At 46.1% G+C, this 23794-nt stretch overlaps 1 protein-coding gene across 1 annotated transcript in view; it reads left to right on the forward strand.

The window, feature by feature from the left end:
* Positions 1-23794, forward strand: part of LOC147662001 (dedicator of cytokinesis protein 5-like) — a 202657-nt gene that overhangs the window by 20127 nt on the left and 158736 nt on the right. The window contains exons 2-3 of the mRNA XM_086951192.1: positions 13468-13538; positions 14901-15007. Of these exons, the coding sequence (XP_086807318.1) occupies positions 13468-13538; positions 14901-15007 (178 nt within the window). The remainder of the gene's footprint in view (positions 1-13467; positions 13539-14900; positions 15008-23794) is intronic.

The following is a 23794-nucleotide window of genomic DNA, read 5'->3' on the forward strand; positions in this document are numbered from 1 at the left end:
CCCATCCACTGTATAACAAGTGTCATTGGATATACTGGACTTGTAATACACGGACAGGTTATTCCATCACAGACGTGACGGATATCCCATCCACTGTATAACAAGTGTCATTGGATATACTGGACTTGTAATAAGCAGACAGGTTACTCCATCACAGATGTGACGGATATCCCATCCACTGTATAACAAGTGTCATTGGATATACTGGACTTGTAATACACGGACAGCTTATTCCATCACAGACGTGACGGATATCCCATCCACTGTATAACAAGTGTCATTGGATATACTGGACTTGTAATAAGCGAACAGGTTACTCCATCACAGACGTGACGGATATCCCATCCACTGTATAACAAGTGTCATTGGATATACTGGACTTGTAATAAGCGAACAGGTTACTCCATCACAGACGTGACGGATATCCCATCCACTGTATAACAAGTGTCATTGGATATACTGGACTTGTAATAAGCGAACAGGTTACTCCATCACAGACGTGACGGATATCCCATCCACTGTATAACAAGTGTCATTGGATATACCTGACTTGTCAAACACGGACAGGTCTCCATCACAGATGTGACGGATATCCCATCGACTGTATAAAAAGTGTCATTGGATATACTGGACTTGTAATAAGCGGACAGGTTACTCCATCACAGACGTGACGGATATCCCATCCACTGTATAACAAGTGTCATTGGATATACTGGACTTGTAATAAGCAGACAGGTTACTCCATCACAGACGTGACGGATATCCCATCCACTGTATAACAAGTGTCATTGGATATACTGGACTTGTAATAAGCGAACAGGTTACTCCATCACAGACGTGACGGATATCCCATCCACTGTATAACAAGTGTCATTGGATATACTGGACTTGTAATAAGCAGACAGGTTACTCCATCACAGATGTGACGGATATCCCATCCACTGTATAACAAGTTTCATTGGATATACTGGACTTGTAATAAGCAGACAGGTTACTCCATCACAGATGTGACGGATATCCCATCCACTGTATAACAAGTGTCATTGGATATACTGGACTTGTAATACACGGACAGGTTATTCCATCACAGACGTGACGGATATCCCATCCACTGTATAACAAGTGTCATTGGATATACTGGACTTGTAATAAGCAGACAGGTTACTCCATCACAGATGTGACGGATATCCCATCCACTGTATAACAAGTGTCATTGGATATACTGGACTTGTAATAAGCAGACAGGTTACTCCATCACAGACGTGACGGATATCCCATCCACTGTATAACAAGTGTCATTGGATATACTGGACTTGTAATAAGCGAACAGGTTACTCCATCACAGACGTGACGGATATCCCATCCACTGTATAACAAGTGTCATTGGATATACTGGACTTGTAATAAGCAGACAGGTTACTCCATCACAGATGTGACGGATATCCCATCCACTGTATAACAAGTTTCATTGGATATACTGGACTTGTAATAAGCAGACAGGTTACTCCATCACAGATGTGACGGATATCCCATCCACTGTATAACAAGTGTCATTGGATATACTGGACTTGTAATACACGGACAGGTTATTCCATCACAGACGTGACGGATATCCCATCCACTGTATAACAAGTGTCATTGGATATACTGGACTTGTAATAAGCAGACAGGTTACTCCATCACAGATGTGACGGATATCCCATCCACTGTATAACAAGTGTCATTGGATATACTGGACTTGTAATACACGGACAGCTTATTCCATCACAGACGTGACGGATATCCCATCCACTGTATAACAAGTGTCATTGAATATACTGGACTTGTAATAAGCGAACAGGTTACTCCATCACAGACGTGACGGATATCCCATCCACTGTATAACAAGTGTCATTGGATATACTGGACTTGTAATAAGCGAACAGGTTACTCCATCACAGACGTGACGGATATCCCATCCACTGTATAACAAGTGTCATTGGATATACTGGACTTGTAATAAGCGAACAGGTTACTCCATCACAGACGTGACGGATATCCCATCCACTGTATAACAAGTGTCATTGGATATACCTGACTTGTCAAACACGGACAGGTCTCCATCACAGATGTGACGGATATCCCATCGACTGTATAAAAAGTGTCATTGGATATACTGGACTTGTAATAAGCGGACAGGTTACTCCATCACAGACGTGACGGATATCCCATCCACTGTATAACAAGTGTCATTGGATATACTGGACTTGTAATAAGCTAACAGGTTACTCCATTACAGACGTGACGGATATCCCATCCACTGTATAACAAGTGTCATTGGATATACTGGACTTGTAATACACGGACAGGTCTCCATCACAGATGTGACGGATATCCCATCCACTGTATAAAAAGTGTCATTGGATATACTGGACTTGTAATAAGCGGACAGGTTACTCCATCACAGATGTGACGGATATTCCATCCACTGTATAACAAGTGTCATGGATATACTGGACTTGTGAGAAGCGAACAGGTTACTACATCACAGACGTGACGGATATCCCATCCACTGTATAACAAGTGTCATTGGATATACTGGCGTGGACTGGTATCGTTTGTGCAGCGCTTCCGTTCATTCTGCTTCATCTGTGCCTCGTATTGCCCAGCCTGTCTGCCGCTTTAACATAACGCGCATTGCCTTCGTTTTCATATTGTCAGCTATTTAGCGCGTTGCACCCAAGCGCTCTGTTGTGCTCCCCCCTCCTCCATTTTGTTGGTTGTTGTTTGTTGGGAAGCCCGCCCCGCCTCCCAGCTGAGTCGCCCTCCCACAGGATACAATCTGCGCCTTCCTACCCAGCAGCGCTGTGACTCGCTCTGTGCCCTGACCGGAGTGGTCGCTCCCAGTGCTCCCTGGCGTGGACTGGTATCGTTTGTGCAGCGCTTCCGTTCATTCTGCTTCATCTGTGCCTCGTATTGCCCTGCCTGTCTGCCGCTTTAACATAACGCGCATTGCCTTAGTTTTCATATTGTCAGCTATTTAGCGCGTTGCACCCAAGCGCTCTGTTGTGCTCCCCCCTCCTCCATTTTGTTGGTTGTTGTTTGTTGGGAAGCCCGCCCCGCCTCCCAGCTGAGTCGCCCTCCCACAGGATACAATCTGCGCCTTCCTACCCAGCAGCGCTGTGACTCGCTCTGTGCCCTGACCGGAGTGGTCGCTCCCAGTGCTCCCTGGCGTGGACTGGTATCGTTTGTGCAGTGCTTCCGTTCATTCTGCTTCATCTGTGCCTCGTATTGCCCTGCCTGTCTGCCGCTTTAACATAACGCGCATTGCCTTCGTTTTCATATTGTCAGCTATTTAGCGCGTTGCACCCAAGCGCTCTGTTGTGCTCCCCCCTCCTCCATTTTGTTGGTTGTTGTTTGTTGGGAAGCCCGCCCCGCCTCCCAGCTGAGTCGCCCTCCCACAGGATACAATCTGCGCCTTCCTACCCAGCAGCGCTGTGACTCGCTCTGTGCCCTGACCGGAGTGGTCGCTCCCAGTGCTCCCTGGAGTGGACTGGTATCGTTTGTGCAGCGCTTCCGTTCATTCTGCTTCATCTGTGCCTCGTATTGCCCTGCCTATCTGCCGCTTTAACATAACGCGCATTGCCTTCGTTTTCATATTGTCAGCTATTTAGCGCGTTGCACCCAAGCGCTCTGTTGTGCTCCCCCCTCCTCCATTTTGTTGGTTGTTGTTTGTTGGGAAGCCCGCCCCGCCTCCCAGCTGAGTCGCCCTCCCACAGGATACAATCTGCGCCTTCCTACCCAGCAGCGCTGTGACTCGCTCTGTGCCCTGACCGGAGTGGTCGCTCCCAGTGCTCCCTGGCGTGGACTGGTATCGTTTGTGCAGCGCTTCCGTTCATTCTGCTTCATCTGTGCCTCGTATTGCCCTGCCTGTCTGCCGCTTTAACATAACGCGCATTGCCTTCGTTTTCATATTGTCAGCTATTTAGCGCGTTGCACCCAAGCGCTCTGTTGTGCTCCCCCCTCCTCCATTTTGTTGGTTGTTGTTTGTTGGGAAGCCCGCCCCGCCTCCCAGCTGAGTCGCCCTCGCCCCTCCCCCTCCGCTATCCATATATGACAGGAGTTCCCGCGCGCAGCGTTCACGCGCAGCGACCGCGCCCAACCCGCGCCGAAGGTGCGCCAAAGGTAAGCCCGTCTACGCCCGTCCGCGCCTGGACCGCGCCCAGCGCCAGACCCTCTGCCCCTCGCGCTGCCCAGCCCTCCCGCATTACCTACGATACCGCCACCCTCCTAGCCCTTAACCCCGGTCGCGCCCCCAACTGCGTCCAAGCCGCTCCTGGACGCACCCATGGACCTTTCTCCTGCTTCTCCTGCAAATTCAGCTGCACCGACAACATCTCCGCTACGACCACACCACAGATTCCCGACCCCAACCACCTACAATGCATCCTTCTCAACACCCGATCAGTCCACAGGCACGCCATTGACCTATGGAACCTACTAGACACCATCTCTCCGGACGTCGCCTTCCTTACGGAAACATGGATGAACGCTTCCTCCGCCCCTGACATCACCATTGCTATCCCTGATGACTATAAGATCACACGCAAGGACCGCACCGACCATACAGGAGGAGGAATCGCTATCGTCCATAAGAAATCCATCCGCATCTCTACCAGCTCTGACGCCAACCTCGCTAACTCCGAACACCTTCACTTCCAGATCCACATCGACCCCAAGACCACACTCAGAGGCACCCTCCTCTACAGACCACCAGGACCCCGCGCAAAATTCAGTGAAGACATCACGGACTTCATCACCCCACACGCACTCCCCTCCAAAGACTACATCCTTCTGGGAGACCTCAACTTTCACCTCGAAAAGATCAACGACCGCAACTCCGCCACCCTCTTAGACAACCTCGCCAACCTCGGACTTAAACAACTGGTCACCTCCCCCACCCACATCGCAGGTCACACACTCGACCCCATCTTCTCCTCCAGCAAACATGTCTCCTTCAGCCACACTACGGAGCTCCTCTGGACTGACCACAGCTGCGTTCACTTCACCTACAACAAGCCGAAACCCATCATCCACCTCCAACCAACTCTACAAAGAAACTGGAACAAAATCACCACAGATCAGATCTCCGCATCGCTCCTTCGAACCTCCCCAGCCCTCTCTTCTAACGCAAACGAAGCCGCCTCCAACTTCACCCTTTGGTTATCCAACACCGCCGACACCTTAGCACCACTGAAAAAACGTCAACACAAACTTGTCAACAAGAAGGCCTCATGGTTCAACGATGATCTCAAGAAGTCCAAGAAACTATGCCGCTCCCTTGAAAAGGCCTGGAAAAAAGACCCATCCACCAGCAACAAGGACGCCCTCAAAAGCGCCACCCGCACTCACCACCAACTGATCCGTAAAGCCAAGAAAACAGCATTCAAGGATCGACTTGACAACAACGCCCACAACAGCAAGGAACTTTTCAACATCGTCAAGGAATTTTCCAACCCCTCGGCAAACTCCAACGACATCACCCCCTCTCAAACCCTCTGCGACTCCCTAGCCTCTTTCTTCCACAACAAGATCGCTGACATCCACAACAGCTTTGATAACCAACCCGGAAGCCAACCCACCCTACCATCTGCTGACCATCTTCCCCCCGTAAACACCCTTAACGCCTGGAACCCAATCTCCACTGAGGACACCATCCGCCTGATGAATTCCATCCACTCTGGATCCCCCACAGACCCTTGCCCTCACCACATCTTCAACAAAGCAGACTCCGTCATAGCACCGCACCTCCGAGACGTCATCAACTACTCCCTCAACTCCGCCACCTTCCCGGAAGACTGGAAACACGCTGAACTCACCGCCCTTCTGAAAAAACCAACAGCAGACCCTACCGAACTCAAAAACTACTGCCCCATCTCGCTTCTTCCTTTCCCGGCCAAAGTCATTGAGAAAACCGTCAACAACCAGCTCGCCGCCTTCCTCGAAACCAACAAATCCCTCGACCCCTCACAATCTGGCTTCCGAGCCAAACACAGCACTGAGACCGCCCTCATCGCAGCAACAGACGACATTCGAACTCTTCTGGACAATGGAGACACAGTCGCCCTCATCCTCCTCGACCTCTCTGCAGCATTCGACACAGTCTGCCACAGCACCCTTCTACAACGCCTCAATAACATCGGAATCCAAGGAAAAGCACTTGATTGGATTACCTCGTTCCTCACCGGAAGAACCCAGAGAGTCCGCCTCCCACCATTCAAGTCCGAGGCCTCTGAAGTCATATGCGGCGTACCTCAAGGATCCTCACTCAGTCCCACCCTCTTCAACGTATACATGAGCCCCCTCGCGGCCATCGCCCGCCAACACAACCTCAACATCATCTCTTACGCGGATGACACTCAACTGATCCTTTCTCTCACCAAGGACCCCAGCACCGCCAAGACTAACTTACACGAAGGAATGAAAGAAGTCGCCGAATGGATGAAACAAAGCCGTCTGAAACTGAACTCAGACAAAACAGAAGTCCTCATCTTAGGTACATCCCCCTCTGCATGGGACGACTCCTGGTGGCCGGAAGCCCTCGGAAAAGCACCCATCCCGACAGACCACGCACGGAACCTTGGCGTCATCCTGGATTCTTCACTCTCAATGAACAGACAAGTCAGCGCCGTATCCTCGTCCTGCTTCAACATTCTTCGCATGCTCAGAAAAACATTTCGCTGGATCCCCTCCGAAACAAGGAAAACAGTCACCCACGCTCTGGTCACGAGCCGACTGGACTACGGAAACACCCTCTACGCAGGTACCACCGCTAAACTCCAGAAGAAACTCCAACGAATCCAAAACGCCTCAGCCAGGCTCATATTAGACATCCCACGCAACGAACACATCTCTGGTCACCTTAAAGACCTCCACTGGCTACCCGTCAATAAGAGGATCACTTTCCGACTGCTTACCCACGCACACAAATCACTCTACAACATCGGACCAGATTGCCTCAACTCTCGACTGTCCTTCTACACCCCCTCCCGCCAACTACGTTCTTCCAGCCAAGCCTTCGCCACTGTACCTCGCATCAACAAGACCACCATGGGAGGCAGATCCTTTTCATACCTGGCTGCTAAAACATGGAACTCACTCCCCGCTTACCTTCGCCTCACCCAGAACCACCTAGCTTTCAGAAAGCAGCTTAAAACGTGGATATTTGACAAATAATCCTCCTCCCCTTCCTAAGCGCCTTGAAACCCTCTGGGTATGTAGTGCGCTATACAAATTCTATGACTTGACTTGACTACTAGACTTGTAATAAGCGAACAGGTTACTCCATCACAGACGTGACGGATATCCCATCCACTGTATAACAAGTGTCATTGGATATACTGGACTTGTAATAAGCGAACAGGTTACTCCATCACAGACGTGACGGATATCCCATCCACTGTATAACAAGTGTCATTGGATATACTGGACTTGTAATACACTGACAGGTTACTCCATCACAGATGTGACAGATATCCCATTCACTGTATAACAAGTGTCATTGGATATACTGGACTTGTAATACACGGACAGCTTATTCCATCACAGACGTGACGGATATCCCATCCACTGTATAACAAGTGTCATTGGATATACTGGACTTGTAATAAGCGAACAGGTTACTCCATCACAGACGTGACGGATATCCCATCCACTGTATAACAAGTGTCATTGGAGATACTGGACTTGTAATAAGCAGACAGGTTACTCCATCACAGATGTGACGGATATCCCATCCACTGTATAATAAGTGTCATTGGATATACTGGACTTGTAATAAGCGAACAGGTTACTCCATCACAGACGTGACGGATATCCCATCCACTGTATAACAATTGTCATTGGATATACTGGACTTGTAATAAGCAGACAGGTTACTCCATCACAGACGTGACGGATATCCCATCCACTGTATAACAAGTGTCATTGGATATACTGGACTTGTAATAAGCGAACAGGTTACTCCATCACAGACGTGACGGATATCCCATCCACTGTATAACAAGTGTCATTGTATATACTGGACTTGTAATACACAGACAGGTCTCCATCACAGATGTGACGGATATCCCATCCACTGTATAACAAGTGTCATTGGATATACTGGACTTGTAATAAGCAGACAGGTTACTCCATCACAGACGTGACGGATGTCCCATCCACTGTATAACAAGTGTCATTGGATATACTGGACTTGTAATACACGGACAGGTTACTCCATCACAGATGTGACGGATATTCCATCCACTGTATAACAAGTGTCATTGGATATACTGGACTTGTAATAAGCGAACAGGTTACTCCATCACAGACGTGACGGATATCCCATCCACTGTATAACAAGTGTCATTGGATATACTGGACTTGTAATACACGGACAGGTTACTCCATCACAGATGTGACGGATATTCCATCCACTGTATAACAAGTGTCATTGGATATACTGGACTTGTAAGAAGCGAACTGGTTACTCCATCACAGACGTGACGGATATCCCATCCACTGTATAACAAGTGTCATTGGATATACTGGACTTGTAATACACGGACAGGTTACTCCATCACAGATGTGACAGATATCCCATCCACTGTGTAACAAGTGTCATTGGATATACTGGACTTGTAATAAGCGGACAGGTTACTCCATCACAGACGTGACGGATATCCCATCCACTGTATAACAAGTGTCATTGGATATACTGGACTTGTAATAAGCGGACAGGTTACTCCATCACAGATGTGACAGATATCCCATCCACTGTGTAACAAGTGTCATTGGATATACTGGACTTGTAATAAGCGGACAGGTTACTCCATCACAGATGTGACAGATATCCCATCCACTGTAGCACAAGTGTCATTGGATATACTGGACTTGTAATACACGGACAGGTTACTCCATCACAGATGTGACGGATATTCCATCCACTGTATAACAAGTGTCATTGGATATACTGGACTTGTAATAAGCGAACAGGTTACTCCATCACAGACGTGACGGATATCCCATCCACTGTAGCACGTGTCATTGGATATACTGGACTTGTAATACACGGACAGGTTACTCCATCACAGATGTGACGGATATTCCATCCACTGTATAACAAGTGTCATTGGATATACTGGACTTGTAATAAGCGAACAGGTTACTCCATCACAGACGTGACGGATATCCCATCCACTGTATAACAAGTGTCATTGGATATACTTGACTTGTAATAAGTGAACAGGTTACTCCATCACAGACATGACGGATATCCCATCCACTGTATAACAAGTGTCATTGGATATACTGGACTTGTAATACACGGACAGGTTACTCCATCACAGACGTGACGGATATCCCATTCACTGTATAACAAGTGTCATTGGATATACTGGACTTGTAATAAGCGGACAGGTTATTCCATCACAGACGTGACGGATATCCCATCCACTGTATAACAAGTGTCATTGGATATACTGGACTTGTAATACACGGACAGGTTACTCCATCATAGACGTGACGGATATCCCATCCACTGTATAACAAGTGTCATTGGATATACTGGACTTGTAATACATGGACAGGTTACTCCATCATAGACGTGACGGATATCCCATCCACTGTGTAACAAGTGTCATTGGATATACTGGACTTGTAATAAGCGGACAGGTTATTCCATCACAGATGTGACGGATATCCCATCCACTGTATAACAAGTGTCATTGGATATACTGGACTTGTAATACACGGACAGGTTACTCTATCACAGACACTAACGGATATCCCATCCACCGCATTACAAGTGCCATTAGATATACTGGACTGGCAATTCGGCGGACGAGATATCCAACACACTTGCGACGGACTAACCCATTCACCAAACTCAAAATGAGGTCCTAAGTTGCAAAAATACAGCCTTTATGTTAAAATTGTATTTCATATTAGCAGGTCCATATTAATGGTTGACGGCGTTTCGATCCGCTATAATCAGTGCCTAATTTGAGCCAGTGGGGGCACTAGCACTCACTTTTTGGGGGACAGCACTTATTTTCCCTCTCCAGAGCAAGAAAGGGAAAGGACACAAAGCAGAACGATGGACGAAAAGAAAGACGGAAAAATCATCACAAAGGGTGAAAGTGGGAAGCTGTAAGAATGGGAGAAAGAGACAAGGTGTGTCTGGTGGTGTATTGGAGAGTAAAGGTGGGCGAGCCACTGAAAGCTTGAGCCAGGCGCAGACCTGAAGCCTGGCTCTGGCTCAGCTCGAGCTCCAGGTGGAACCTCAAGCCCATTACGAGCCGAGCTTTCATGTGGCTTCGGCTGCCTCCCTCCCGCCATCCCAGATCTGCCATTACGGTCAGAGCTGCCGACTGCGGAAGTGGGGACCGAGGTTCAAGTCTCCGCGTTGGCTCAATATCCTGTGATTCTGTGCAAATCGTGTAATCTGCCCGTGCCTATAAACAATGTATGCGACCCTGTGTAATGTAACTTGTGCTCGTGTAAAGCGCTTGGACATTGAGAGGAGTTCCTGCAGTAGTTAAAAACTGCAGAAAAATGCTCTAAAAGGTAAAAACAAAGCCTTCTGATAAAGGAAGACAAATAAATACTCTTTTCCAACTGATGTGTACAAACTGAAACCAGAAAACCTGGATAAATCGGTTTCCCTGCTTAAATTATGTGGTCTTAGGCAAATGTTTTATTTCTCCAAAACTCTTTTTTCCTTCATTATCGGGTATGAACGCACTTTCAGATATGTGAGTGCACAAAACTATCATTTTGAATAAGTTTTTCCCAGTGCAGTGCAAGAAAGTGCCTTCTTAATGTCAAAGCTTGCACGTTAAAGAAATACACTTTTTTTTATATTCGAAGAGATTTTATCCTATTTTGTTTTATGTTTATTGTATAAGTAACAGCAAATATTCTCAGGGCTCAGCTTGTGCACAGGCTCTTAGAACCGAGCCAGACCCTTGGCCACCCTTGGCCAGGCTCTCCCTTTATTGATTTGCTGGCACTCTCACCTCTATTGAAGACACATGGGGCGGACTCAAGGCTTCGCAGCCATTGGATTCAGCACCCTGACATATAATGGCGTCGGCACTTCGGGCACCGGCACTTATCCTATTACAAATTAGCACTGCGTATGATTGTGAGGTTATCCTCGGGGATAAGGTTGGCGTGAGCCCAAGCAGTGAAGAATAGCGGCGTCATAGTAAGTGGGGCAATGATAATGGTGCTAAAGCGTCTAGTAGGAGAAGGTGGGCGCTAGACTGAATTGGGTGGGTCGCCGGAAACACAGAGACTGCCGTGGCGGTCAGGCCAGGGAATCGGTGCTCACGCAGGTGGGCTCGGGCCTAGTTTTAAATAGTGCAAACTTGAAACTAAAGGTTACATTACACAAGGACATTCATTTTGGGTAGACACTGGGAGAATAAGCAGTGGCGTAGCAAGGTCAGGTGGTACCCGGTGCGGAAAATTTCTTTTTAAAACACATATTTTTGCCATTTTGTCACCTCCCTCAGTGAAGACACCCGGGGCGACCTGCACCCACCGCACCGCCCCTTCCTAGGCCACTGAGAATAAGTGATTTGCCCAGAATCACAGGATGTTGAGCCGACGCCGAGACTCGAACCTCGTTCCTCAGCTCCAAAGTCGGCAGCTCTGGCTGGTACCCCACATCCTCTGCCCAAGTTAAATCCTTGCGGACCCAAAGATTTCTAGAGACGCTGCCGCACCAATTCCTGAGAATTGACGTTTGTCATCACCACACAGGCACAGAACAATTATTCCCATCTCTGTCGATGCAACGGACCCCATTATGGGTCTCCTAGCTCCAATTACTATGACATGCTATAGTCATAATGCTGGTATCCAATTCAGTGAAGGCCCCTTATCTCGAAATTGCATCTCACAAGCTTTTCTTTAAGGATCACAAAGGTACTAAGATTCAATCTTTCATCTTCCCTCTCCCTACCCCCCCCCCCCCCCCAGCACCTCGTCGCCTGCTGCAGTGTTGACATCTATTGTTTTTAGTTCTCTTCCTTAGATGAGCGAGCCTACTAATACCCTGCCTTGTTTTGCCCCCTTTTCTTGTCCCTCTTCTCCTTATACACTCCTCTCCTTCCTTATTTTTTCTTCTTCTTTTGTATTTCTTTAGGGGGTGTGCCCCCATTTTACAGCAGCACCCCTAAGCTATATTTTCTTTTTCTTTTCCTATACCCTAGTGATCAACCTGCATCTGTTGATCTTCTTTGCTCTATTTTTCTAAACTACAAGTGACTCCTTTACCAAAATCTACTTGTTTTCTTCTTTCCACACTCCCCTGCCACTTTTTTCCCTAACCTCTGTTCCCTGCATCTCCTTGCATCGTGTTTCTTTTTCTGGGGCTTGGCATACGTGCTCCCTCTGTGTTCAGAAAAGGACTGCCTCCACCCTCCACTATTTTATTTTTTTTATGTTTATTATTTAATCATTTTTTAAGTGTACTGCCTTACAATTCCCTCTATTTTTTTTTTTACTTTTTGGGATCTTTTCTATGCATTTTTACAAAATGTCATCATCTTCCAGGCTTGAGATTTGATACAGAGTGCATTTAATATTTTTGGACGTTCTTCAGAGTATTTTCTGATGTTTTAGATGCGAATCTTTTGTAGCGTTACAATTCGTTTTCTTTTTAGCCGCTTACAGCAATCTCTTCTATCTCAGACACAGCATAGTAGTGCGATACCATGGACGTCTTACATATGGTCTGGGCTGGGAAATGGAATTGTGCGGCAGGGGAGGACAAAATTATGCTGCAGACTGCGACTTCATTATGCGGCTGGCTTGACTACACTACCGAGAGCATGGTGCGAGTACCCTTCTGTCAGACCCGGTTCGAATGATCTAACCCCATACCTCGGTGCAATGTCTCAGGAAGCCGGCCGCAGTGCATTAACAAATGCAATCCATCTCAGTATGCAAGCCTGTGCGCCTCGACCAGAGCAGCTATCTTCCTTTTTAGGATGTATGTCGGGCCTGCAGACCAGCATCTCATTCACAGCTCTCCGCAGCATCCGTGATAACTCGGGCGTAAAGCGCCTCTCCGCTGAATTCAAAATGGGCGCTGTTTAAATAATAAAACACCGGCCTTATCTCATTCTGCAAGAGACACAGAAAAACAGCTTTACTTCAGCTGTGGAAAAGAGTTGTCCCCTATCAGCAAAAAAGCAAAGCAAGGACATGGCGTTCTAGTTTGTGTCCCTGAAACTAACAGTGCAGACTGCGGAACAAGAATGTCTTACTGTAGTAAACGTGTGCGCGGCGTTTAGTCTTGTTAGCAAAAGCTTATGTTCAAACCACCATCTTGGAAAGATGCTAAATTATAAAGGAAAATTAAAATGAAAACAAATTGTAATTCCAATTTCAAGTTGGAATAATATATGACTCTGGGTCTTCTCTTCTTTTCAGGGCGCTGCGTTGAAGTACATTCCCTCGGTGCTGGAAGACATGTCCGGGCTGTTTGACCGAGTCCTGCTCAGGTGAGGACATGATTCACTCATATAATACTGAGTGAGGGGTTAGCCATTAATCATATATACTGAGTGAGGAGTTAGCCATTAATCATATATACTGAGTGAGGAGTTAGCCATTAATCATATATACTGAGTGAGGAGTTAGCCATTAATCATATATACTGAGTGAGGAGTTAGCCATTAATCATATATACTGAGTGAGGAGTTAGTCATTAATCATATATACTGAGTGAGGAGTTAGTCATTAATCATATATACTGAGTGAGGAGTTAGTCATTAATCATATATACTGAGTGAGGAGTTAGTCATTAATCATATATACTGAGTGAGTGATGTAGCAGTAATTTATTGTGAAGGTAAATGAACAAACAAGCAATTATTCACATGCTGGTGAGTGTTCAAGCTAGCGCCTACTCGGATGATAGTGAATGAGGGCGCTTAGAAAGATTTTCAGATCCTTAATAATTGCAGGTCACGTTCATCAATGATTAAAAGGGATTCCTTTATTTTCGTATTTTATAACTCACATTTTTAATTACTAAAGTTGATGTTATTGTCCATATGGTGTTGGGTAACTCACATATTCCACCAGATTTCTGATCATTCTGAGAATCATCTTTGTTTCTACCACAATGCATATCAGCCATTAGGGCTTTCTTCAGCGATCACTGCTAGGCTGGTGAGAAAGCAAGCTATCGTTTACTCATAAGGTAGCAAGCGAGCTCCTGGGCAATCAAAGGTGGTGAATGAAGAAACTAAGATTTACACAAATATCGGATTTACAAACATTTAAATCTATGAAGACTAGATGTATATGCTAGGGGTGGGTGGAATTTGCGTAGTCGCGCTATGCAAAGCTCCGCAAAACGGTAAAAAATCTTTGCGAACACACAGAGTTCTGCGAACATGCGGAATTGCTTGTTCCACCCTTTTGCAATGCCTTTTTCCTGTTCGCGAATGCTTTTTGCGTGCTCGGGGGGAAATATCTCATGAACACGCATTTTGAAAATGCGAACAAGCAAAACATTCTGCGAAGCCGCGGATCGTGGACTTTTTGCCAATTCTGCGTTTTTTGCGGAACACAAAATTACCCAAATTCCACTAGCGGAACAGAATTTACCGCCCAGGCTTAGTATATGCTGACTCCTACTTGACACTTGTGTAGATCACAAAGTTGAAACTAGATCTGCTGTGAAACCGACTCAATGCGTTACCAGGTTTATCCTGTATTTTAGAATTAGTTGAATATTAATGAGCAATAGGGATGCTGGCCAGCTGGAGGATCTTTCCCCAGGGGTTTCTTTGAAATGCTGTGATTGGTGGGCCTCGAATTGTCTACCCATAATGCTCTCCTCGTTCCTCTTCCAGTAAGCTGATGCGAGAGTTCATTGGAAACCTCCCACCGCAGCGCCTCCTGAAGCAAAAGCTGCACTCTATGATCGCCATCGTTGACACAAAGTTCTTCAAGATCCACGGTAAGCGGGAGGGGTGGGAGGGTGTGTAACTCATGGACCTCTACTGAGATGTGCCTGAGGCAAAGACAGGGTGCAGTCATAGATTACACCGGATACAACTTCAGTGAAATATTTCTTCACAAAATGTGTTCATGTGGGTGGCCTCAGATGGACACAAAACCCCAGAGTCAGAGATAAAGTGATGGCCCGTTGTGTACTTTTTCATTCATCTCCAACCAGAACCCTCCAATCTCATCAAATGTAATCATTACACAAGCTAATATCTAAATCCTTGGGCCTCTGTTACGCGTTCAGTAATATAGATGCACCCGATAAATAAAGATTGACTCTGGATCATCATTTAAGGCTTGTGATACATAACGACAATTACTAACTGCTGTGTGAAACGCCTGAATTGTTGCTCACCGCACCAGAATACGCATATTTTGATATTCAGGTTGCCTTCGTCACCTGATATATTTCAGCTGCTTTTACCTCTGGAGGGTGGGTTGGTTAATCTGACATTTGTTTTTCGAAGACACAAATTTCCGACACCCATGCTAAAAGGGGCTTCCAAGGGAGTCATAATTTAATGAGGAACACCTAATCAAGGTCCAAATGGTATATTATAGACAGAAATGTAGAAAGAACTTGGAAGCTAGCGATGCAATGTGTTGACAAAGCACCTAGTAGTTGTCAGTGGGCGTGGCCATAACAGGCCAAACAGGACATGATCTTATCTATGGTTAGACATTGGCCTGAATTAGAAGTCAGTGGAGGGGTTTACTCCATCACAAACATGACGGATATGACTATCCCATTATATCCTATGGAGATCGTAAAACAGCGGACGGGGTATCCATCACGTTTGTGACAAAGTATTACATCTTCTGCGATCTAAATAAGGCCAATAGTTTTAAAAAAAACATTTTTATTTGTACTGTACATTATGGCAAATATGCAGTTAGAAATGTTTTGAGAAAAGAAACCTTTTCTCATATGTTGTGTCTGCATTAAGGAGGCAGACATTTCGTCTGAAAACCTTCTCTCTTTTTCTTAGTATAAGAATCTGCCCATATACAACTCTTTGGACTCCCCCCTCATATAAAGTAGCTCACAGCGCTATTTTACATTATGCCGGGGCTGCTTTCCAGCGCAAATCAAGATTCATCAATATGCAGATGATACACAAATGTATGTGAAAGGCTTCTCTGCTTCAGATATCCAATGTCTCAAACACTGCTTGCACATCTCCCAGTCCTGATGTCCAGCACCTCCCTGAAGCTCAGACATGATTCCTGGTATTTATCATCTGTGTTTGTGTGTTGCATATGGTGTGTGTGCATAGGGTGTGTTTGTGTTTTTTGTGTGCTGCATATGGTGTGTTTGTGATTTTTTTGTGCTGCATATGGTGTGTGTGTTTTTGTCTGCTGCATATGGTGTGTTTGTGTTTTTTGTGTGCTGCATATGGTGTGTTTGTGTTTTTTGTCTGCTGCATATGGTGTGTGTGTGTGTGTTTGTGTGTTGCATATGGTGTGTGTGTGTTTTTTGTGTGCTGCATATGGTGTGTGTGTGTTTTTGTGTGTACGTATGCATGTGTGGGTGTGTGTCAGACTCAGTCGTGAGTGTCCAGCTCACTAGTCCTGTCAGTCTCCTCCTCTCTCTTCCAAGATCTGTGGGGCCACATGAGGGACGAGCCATCACTGTAATAAACAGTGGTCCCTCCGTAGTGGCCCCTCTCATCCACAGGCCAATCAGTTCTTCAATTGTCCCAATCATAAATTTGAACACTTACCAAAGCTCTTCTAAAAAAAGACTTACCTAGACCCAGACAGTCTCTCCAAACTTTGCCCAGGTTGTGGCCTGTTCTGTTTGTCCTGAGACTCTTGTCCCCAGGCCGCCTGTGTTCATCCTCATGTTGCAAAGGATCCTTAGTGGGTTGAGTCTGACATATGGGAGGGACGGAACCGTCACATCTGGGAGGAGATGCTGGCATCCGTGGCTCAACGACACTGCAGTGGGTTGTACGCTTTGGACCTATTTGAGTAATGTCTCAATGCCAATGCCCACAATGTGTTGCCTTGGTACCTGCCTTGCCACACCAGAGCTGAAGGAACACATTCAACTGGAAACCAGTTCAATCTCAGAATCTTTGTCTGTTCAACGACCTCTCCTGTGGCTTGCTGACATCTGTATGGACTTGCCGCTGCTGTATGTCAGAATATCATGTACAGAAATATCGTCTAGAAAAAATATTGGGTCCTCATTGTCATGTACAAAAATATTTTGACATTGAGTGTAGATTTTCTATAAGGAACTGCAAGGGAGTGATATTTCTATAGACAATATTTCAGACATGATATCTCTCTCATATAATATTCTGGCAAAGGTGGTGTTTTCTACCACACTGTTTTAGGCTCCATAACATATACATTGCCCTTCACAGCCCAGAGCTCGGAAATCTGTAACATGAATTCCGCGTGCATGCTTAGTACACTTCGCTGTAACTGATCTTACAAAAATAGCATTGTCAATCATCATTATATCAGAGCTATCATGGCCAGTATCCAAACATGGATGCACCAAAGCAAGCGGTGTCTTAACACTCCAAGCCTGAGATTCTGCATCTGGGCCAGTTTGCCTCCAACATCAAGCTCAGTTTGAAGACCGCCTTGGGGTCACCACCTAAGCCTTCAGCCACAGCCATGTTTTGTTTCTCTGTCAGGGTCAGGACATGCTCAAAAGACTTCGACCACTTGCATCTTATAAGGGGTATCTTGACCCCAGTGGATTTCCCACCCTGGATAGCACTCTTAAATCAACTTTATTTTGCCTCGCTTGAACCATAAAAGTACACAATGCATAACAGTATATACAAACTAGAAACGTTACAAGTACTAATCTCAGTTCAAAGCAATAGATACATAATCATACAGCATCAGCTGTCAAGTGAAATGCCACAAAGCTCCCATAAGACCAATTGAACAAAAACCTCAGAAGAAGTCCTAAACGGAAGCTCGTACGGGGTCCGCTATGTCCCCCTAGATTACCTAAGCAAGGATTCAAGCATGTTGAGGACAATCAACCCAACAATAACAAGCATTGGCATTGCCAATAGGTCTCGCTTTTGGGACCTTATAAGTATTTAGTTATGCAGCACAATATCCTTGGTGCAATAACATCAACTGTTGCATGGCTAAAAACGTAAAAGGCCCCAAAGGCGAGACCTATTGGCTATGCCAATGCTTGTTTGGCTCAGCACTCAATATTGCTAATGACCCTTTCTTTTTTCACTCTCGAAGAAAGTAAGTGCTATGTGTGCCTCCTCACTTTTAAGACTGGGCAAATAGTGCGCCAAACCAGTTACGTTACAATGTAAAGTAAAAGGTGAATGTGTGCTTTGAACAAAATAACAAGAAATATTTCAGCTATTTTTACCCACGTGCACTAATGAGAATGAGAGAGGGTCGTACAAAACATCCGGACCACAGCACACAGGGGGAGGAAACTATTTTCAAACAAAACTAATGTGCAATAAATGATGAGTGGCATACAGAATTTAGGACAGGGCACACGTATATTATGTACAAATAGAACTAGCTAACATAAATATTCCAGAAGGCAGTGGTAATGTTTTGTTTGACAAAGATGGGGAGGCATGCGTTCCAGCCTGCTTCTGCCTAGATTCAAGAGATGCATTTCTGCTGTAATGTGCATCTCTGCCTCATTGCTTAATATGCAGAACCAAAAGAGCATCAAGCTTTTCTGTGCTTAAAATATAGATGAGAATATAATACTTGTTCACTGGCCAAGTATTCGGATAAGTGTGGTGGCTCCAGTGGAACAGCTGGCAGCAATGGATGCGCTTTTATATAAACGGGATGCTGTCAGTCTTAGGAAAGAAGGGCTAATACAAGTGGACAAATGGATGAAGTATTCTAGAGCTCTGTGAACACTTGCAACTTCGAGTATAACCTCTATTAATCCGAGTAAGAATATACAGAAGGCATTGGCACAGGCGGTAGAGCAAGTGTCCACCCTGTATAAGCGATCAAGCATGCGAAGGAAGGGAAGGCTTGTCACTGGGTACATATGGCGTCGGAATTACGTCAACACATATTAGACAGCATTGGCCGAAAGTGACAAACGCGGGGGTGGTCTACTACTGGTGCATTAAAAGAAGGGGGCTGGCTATCATTAGTAAAGCTGGTTTATTGTTACCGATTAAACCGGGGGGTTAAATGTCTTCAGAAGACGGGGGTTGTCAACATCCAAACTGGGAAAAATAAACTGTGAAAAGTGAAACCATAGATGCAAACGGCAAAAGGGAGTGACCACCCCCGGCACTGTCAGAGGCAGGAACAGATCTGAACCATGCCAGTAGGGGGAAGTTATCACCAGTGGCATCTTAAGAAGCAACCCTCAGGTGACATTCCTGTGTTTATCGACGCACTGTGACATCATAGACAAAACTTGTTCGATCTACAGCAAAGTGTTGCTATGGTCTCTCCTTGAAGGCTCACAACAACGCATATTAGAAGTGTCACCTGGAAATAAAGATAGCCCCCGATGAGACCGGGCCTGGTTGCCAGAAGCCATGAAAGCAGACTGTAAGGCCAGCAATGAGAACCCGACCAGTACATCAAGCGCATGCACTTCGTGCAAGTAGATGGTGGGGGGGGGGTGTGGCCGAGAGCAGGCAGCATTTCCCTTGTGGGAGCGAGCGCGATAATTGATAATACATGGCACTGCTCGCTCCCATAAGGGAATCGCCAAACGTGCACGTGTTGCCAGTCAAAGCAATGCAACGCGTGCATGTTTTTGCCCGCAAAGCTGTGCCGATTACTAAAGGTCTTTTTCCTGTACAGCACATGCACGCTGCATAGGTGAGACCTAAAAAGCATAGCAATCAACATAAAAAAGTCCATTTAAACTACATAAGATTCCTAGAACATCACAAATATATATGGCAGCGGAAAAGCAGATCTTCATCATGGACAAGGTTTGCAGGTAAATAAAGGCGGTAAATAATGTTGGACGCCCTAAGAATGGGCAGCAAATAGTGTTTCCTCAGAAATGAATACAATTGACAAAATTAAATAAATGTGAGGTAGTTTGTGGAGATTGGTCATCAAATGGTCATAAAGGACGTTGTAAAAAATGAGTGCAAGAAAGAGTACACGAAAGTGCCACTTACTGTGTCTCCTCAGTAAGATGTTGTGGTGTAAATGCCCCACTGTCACCCATACAAAGTATGGTGCAGGACTTACAACCAAACAAATCCCCATATAGGTTTCAACCATTGGATTATCTACAGAACTCCGTATTTTATTTTCCAGGCATCTTTTCAAAAACGAATACTACAGAGTCCTATTAGAGCTGGCTAGTGCAGTCCTAGGAGAGGTAAACAAGTCCTCCCATCGCATGCTACAACATAAATTCTGTATGTACTTCAACCAAGGAATACTCAGACAGTGGTCGAGTGTTCGGCAGTCTGCAAGCACAACCCTATTCAAGGATGTCTGGCTTTTGGGCTAAATTCTAAGCCACAGAAGGAGGGTTTGGAATTTAATGAGATCACTAATATAACCGACCCCTCCCCCATCGTGGCAGATGACAGAGCGAGTGCTTTGGGGAACAGCAAGCGGTCTCTGGGTGAAACTATTGTCAATTTTTTCAAGCGCCTCCCTGATCTTTAATGCCCCACACCCCTCCCCATATTAGGCAATAGCTCAGCATTTGGCTTTGTAGATTGTTGAGAGTTCCTTTATTCATTTCTGCCCAAGTTTACGGGCAAAATTGAGGATGGCCTCCACTGATTTGGAGAAGGCACCAGCTCTACTGGTCTTCAGCGGTCCCCATGAGAGGTGTGTATCAGAGGGGATGCCAAGGTGGGTACAACAGAACCAACCTTCTTACTGTTCGCTACAAAGGAAACATTATCCTCCCTCCTTCCCCCAAAAACATTATGGGGGATAGCGCTCCTTCTCAGAGTGGTAGACTTTCGTTTGTATTATCGCAAAGGGAGCAATCTACACAGGACTTAACCTCACCCCACCTGCCTCGCCGAAACTAGGACGATCAGATCACATTGTGTTACCACTGTTAACACAAGTGTTACCACTAATGCTGAAGCCAATCACAGGAATGGGTCCAGCTTACCTACCCAAGACCTTCCGGAAGTACCAGCTGACCGAATGTCTAAGACGTACATCGCTGAACCTGCTCGCCAGCCAGCCTGTGAAAGGCGATTATATAAGACAGACATCTCTTGACCATCAGGGCTCTGTTCTTTGGAATTTCTTCACTCCCCACTTTAGGCTTCAAAAAGATTTCCGGAAATTCTGAAAATTACTTAAAAACTAACTGTTCCTCAAGCTCTTTGATCTCAGCTCTCACTGAAGTGATTGAATCTGTAGGCCACATTCAGTGCTTAATTTGTGAAAGAAATGAGTACCCGTGTGCAAAGCTCTGCTCAGAAGCCTGTTACTATATGTTGGCAGTCTGAATACAAGAGCTGTGTAGGTTGAAATAGAGGAGGAGGAACCTGTGGAGTTTTGTTTTGCGGAATTCTGTGGAATGACAGAAAAACTCTGCGAGAGTCCGTAGAATTCCACCCGTGGGTGGAAAATATGCAGCTTGCGATGCAATTTACTACCAGCAGCATGAGCAGCGCTGAAAATCAGCAGGAACGGAAGCATGCATTGCACAAGAGCGCGCAACCATTGGAATTATTTATTTATTTATTTATTTAAACACTTGTTAAGCGCAGCGAAGGCCCGTGGGCATCTTGGCGCTAAGTATTTGCTGAAATCTGCCTTAGAGAGGGATGTAATTATTGATCAAATAGCCACGTTTTAAGATGCTTTCGGAAAGACCACAGAGAGGGGCTGCTCTTTATAGATAGTGGCAAAGTATTCCAGAGCTTGGGTGCTGAAACAAGAAATCTTCTGTCGCCCCATGAAACCAGTTTGGTACGGGGTATTTCCAGTTGAAGGAGGTCAGAAGACCTCAGGGATCTGCTGGGCCGATAGGGAACAAGTTGTTGCGTAAGAAAGGCTGGTCCCTGGTTATGCAACGCCTTATAAACAATACACAAAGCTTTGAATTTAGATCTGTTCCTGATGGAAAGCCAGTGAAGTTCTCTGATGGTTCCTGAGACTGATTGAATTAATTTTCCTGCAACTCGAGTACAGAATATACTCAGCCTGGTGACAGCAAATCTACTCAAACATCAGCCCTCTGACTGCTCGCGAGCCGCGGAGACCGCCCGCGTTATAAAATTGTGCTCGAGGATGTCCAATCTCCTCACACTTGCTAGTTTGCCCATTTTGGAGCCTCACGGGAGAAAGATCCTGCAGAATTTGGCCAGAACTCCATGTTAAAGAGTAACGTTGGGTGTCAAAAATTCTGCCAATTCTGCGAGCGAAATGAAACATTCCACCCCTTCCTAGTTTTAAATTCACCTGGTGACTCATTATTCCACTGCCAGCCACTTCCTGCCCCTTTATCCCTCACACACAGGTTCCTGCTTTCTCCTTTTGTGACCCTTTTCTCCGTGTTCCTCTCCCCCATCCTTTTCTGTTGTCTGTTTGTCTCTCTTGCTTTTTTATGGAACAAATCTTTTTATTGATTTAGTCGGAATGTGCTGTTGCACCTGAACACAGCCATTTGCCTCTAACTACAGGGGCGACGGCTAAAGGACAATGCAATGTAGATATGTATCTCGTTACTGCTTTCGGTAGGCTGGCTATACTCACGGGGAGGCATATCAGGCTGGAAGATCTTAACCATAGAACAGTATAGGCTGCAGCGTGCTCAGGCGTGCTGTCCCACCATAATAAACAAACAGTAGATAAGGAAAGCCCAAATCGCAATAGAACATAAAAGAAAAAGGAAAGAAAAGTGAAACCGTACCAAATACACTAAAGAAATGTGTGATGTCCCGCAGAACCCATTGAAACCACCCAAACCTTACTACTCCCTCATGTAGGGTTCGCTAAATCTGGAGTTGGAGGTATGAGTTGCAGCACTTGTAGGAGTTTGGGGCAGGTGACCTCGGGTAAGTCCTTTGAAAGCAATGTTATAAAGGGGTCCAGAGTTTAGCATATTTCTTGTACTCGTGATCTTGACTCATCCTGAGCCGCTCCAGGGCCAGAATCATCCGAAGCCTGTGTAGCCAGGCCGAGCGGTCCGGCACTGTAGCCGTACCCCAGTGGACTAGGATCGCCTGGCGCGCCGCAAGCAAAGCTAGTGCCATCTGTCCGCCTCTAAGTGACCGTATTGGAAAGGTGATTGGATTGGACAGCCCTAGCAGAGTGTAGGCCGGGAAGCGTGGAATCTCAGTGTCAATGCAGCGTCTATGTCGTTAAGCACCTGGTCCCAATACTTCTCCAACCGCGGGCGGTGCCATAGAAGGTGTGAAAGGGATCCTGCCAGGCCACAGCCCCGCCAGCATTCCTCGGTGTGGTTCTTGTCCCATTGGTGTATCCTCGCTGGCATGAGATACCTGTAGGATGCCACCTTGAATGCAGATTCAGTCATGCAGTGATGTAAGCCGTGTGGGGAGCCCTATAGTAAATGTTGTCCCACTCCTTGTCTGTATGGACCCGACCCAATTCTGCTTCCCATCTAGAGTGTCCGCGGGAGCGCTTCCCTGTCGTGCGTGGAGCAAGGAAGGTATAGAGTTCTGGGGTGAGGTGCTTGTCGTTTGTCTTGTGCGCTATCTATTTCTCGAAGTGGGTGAGCTTAAGAGAGACGTGTTGAAGGAGAGCAGGGGTAGTAGCCAATGTCGGAGTTGGAGGTAGA

This window comes from Lissotriton vulgaris, unplaced genomic scaffold (assembly GCF_964263255.1).
Source record: "Lissotriton vulgaris unplaced genomic scaffold, aLisVul1.2 SCAFFOLD_1741, whole genome shotgun sequence".
Lineage (NCBI taxonomy): Eukaryota > Metazoa > Chordata > Amphibia > Caudata > Salamandridae > Lissotriton > Lissotriton vulgaris.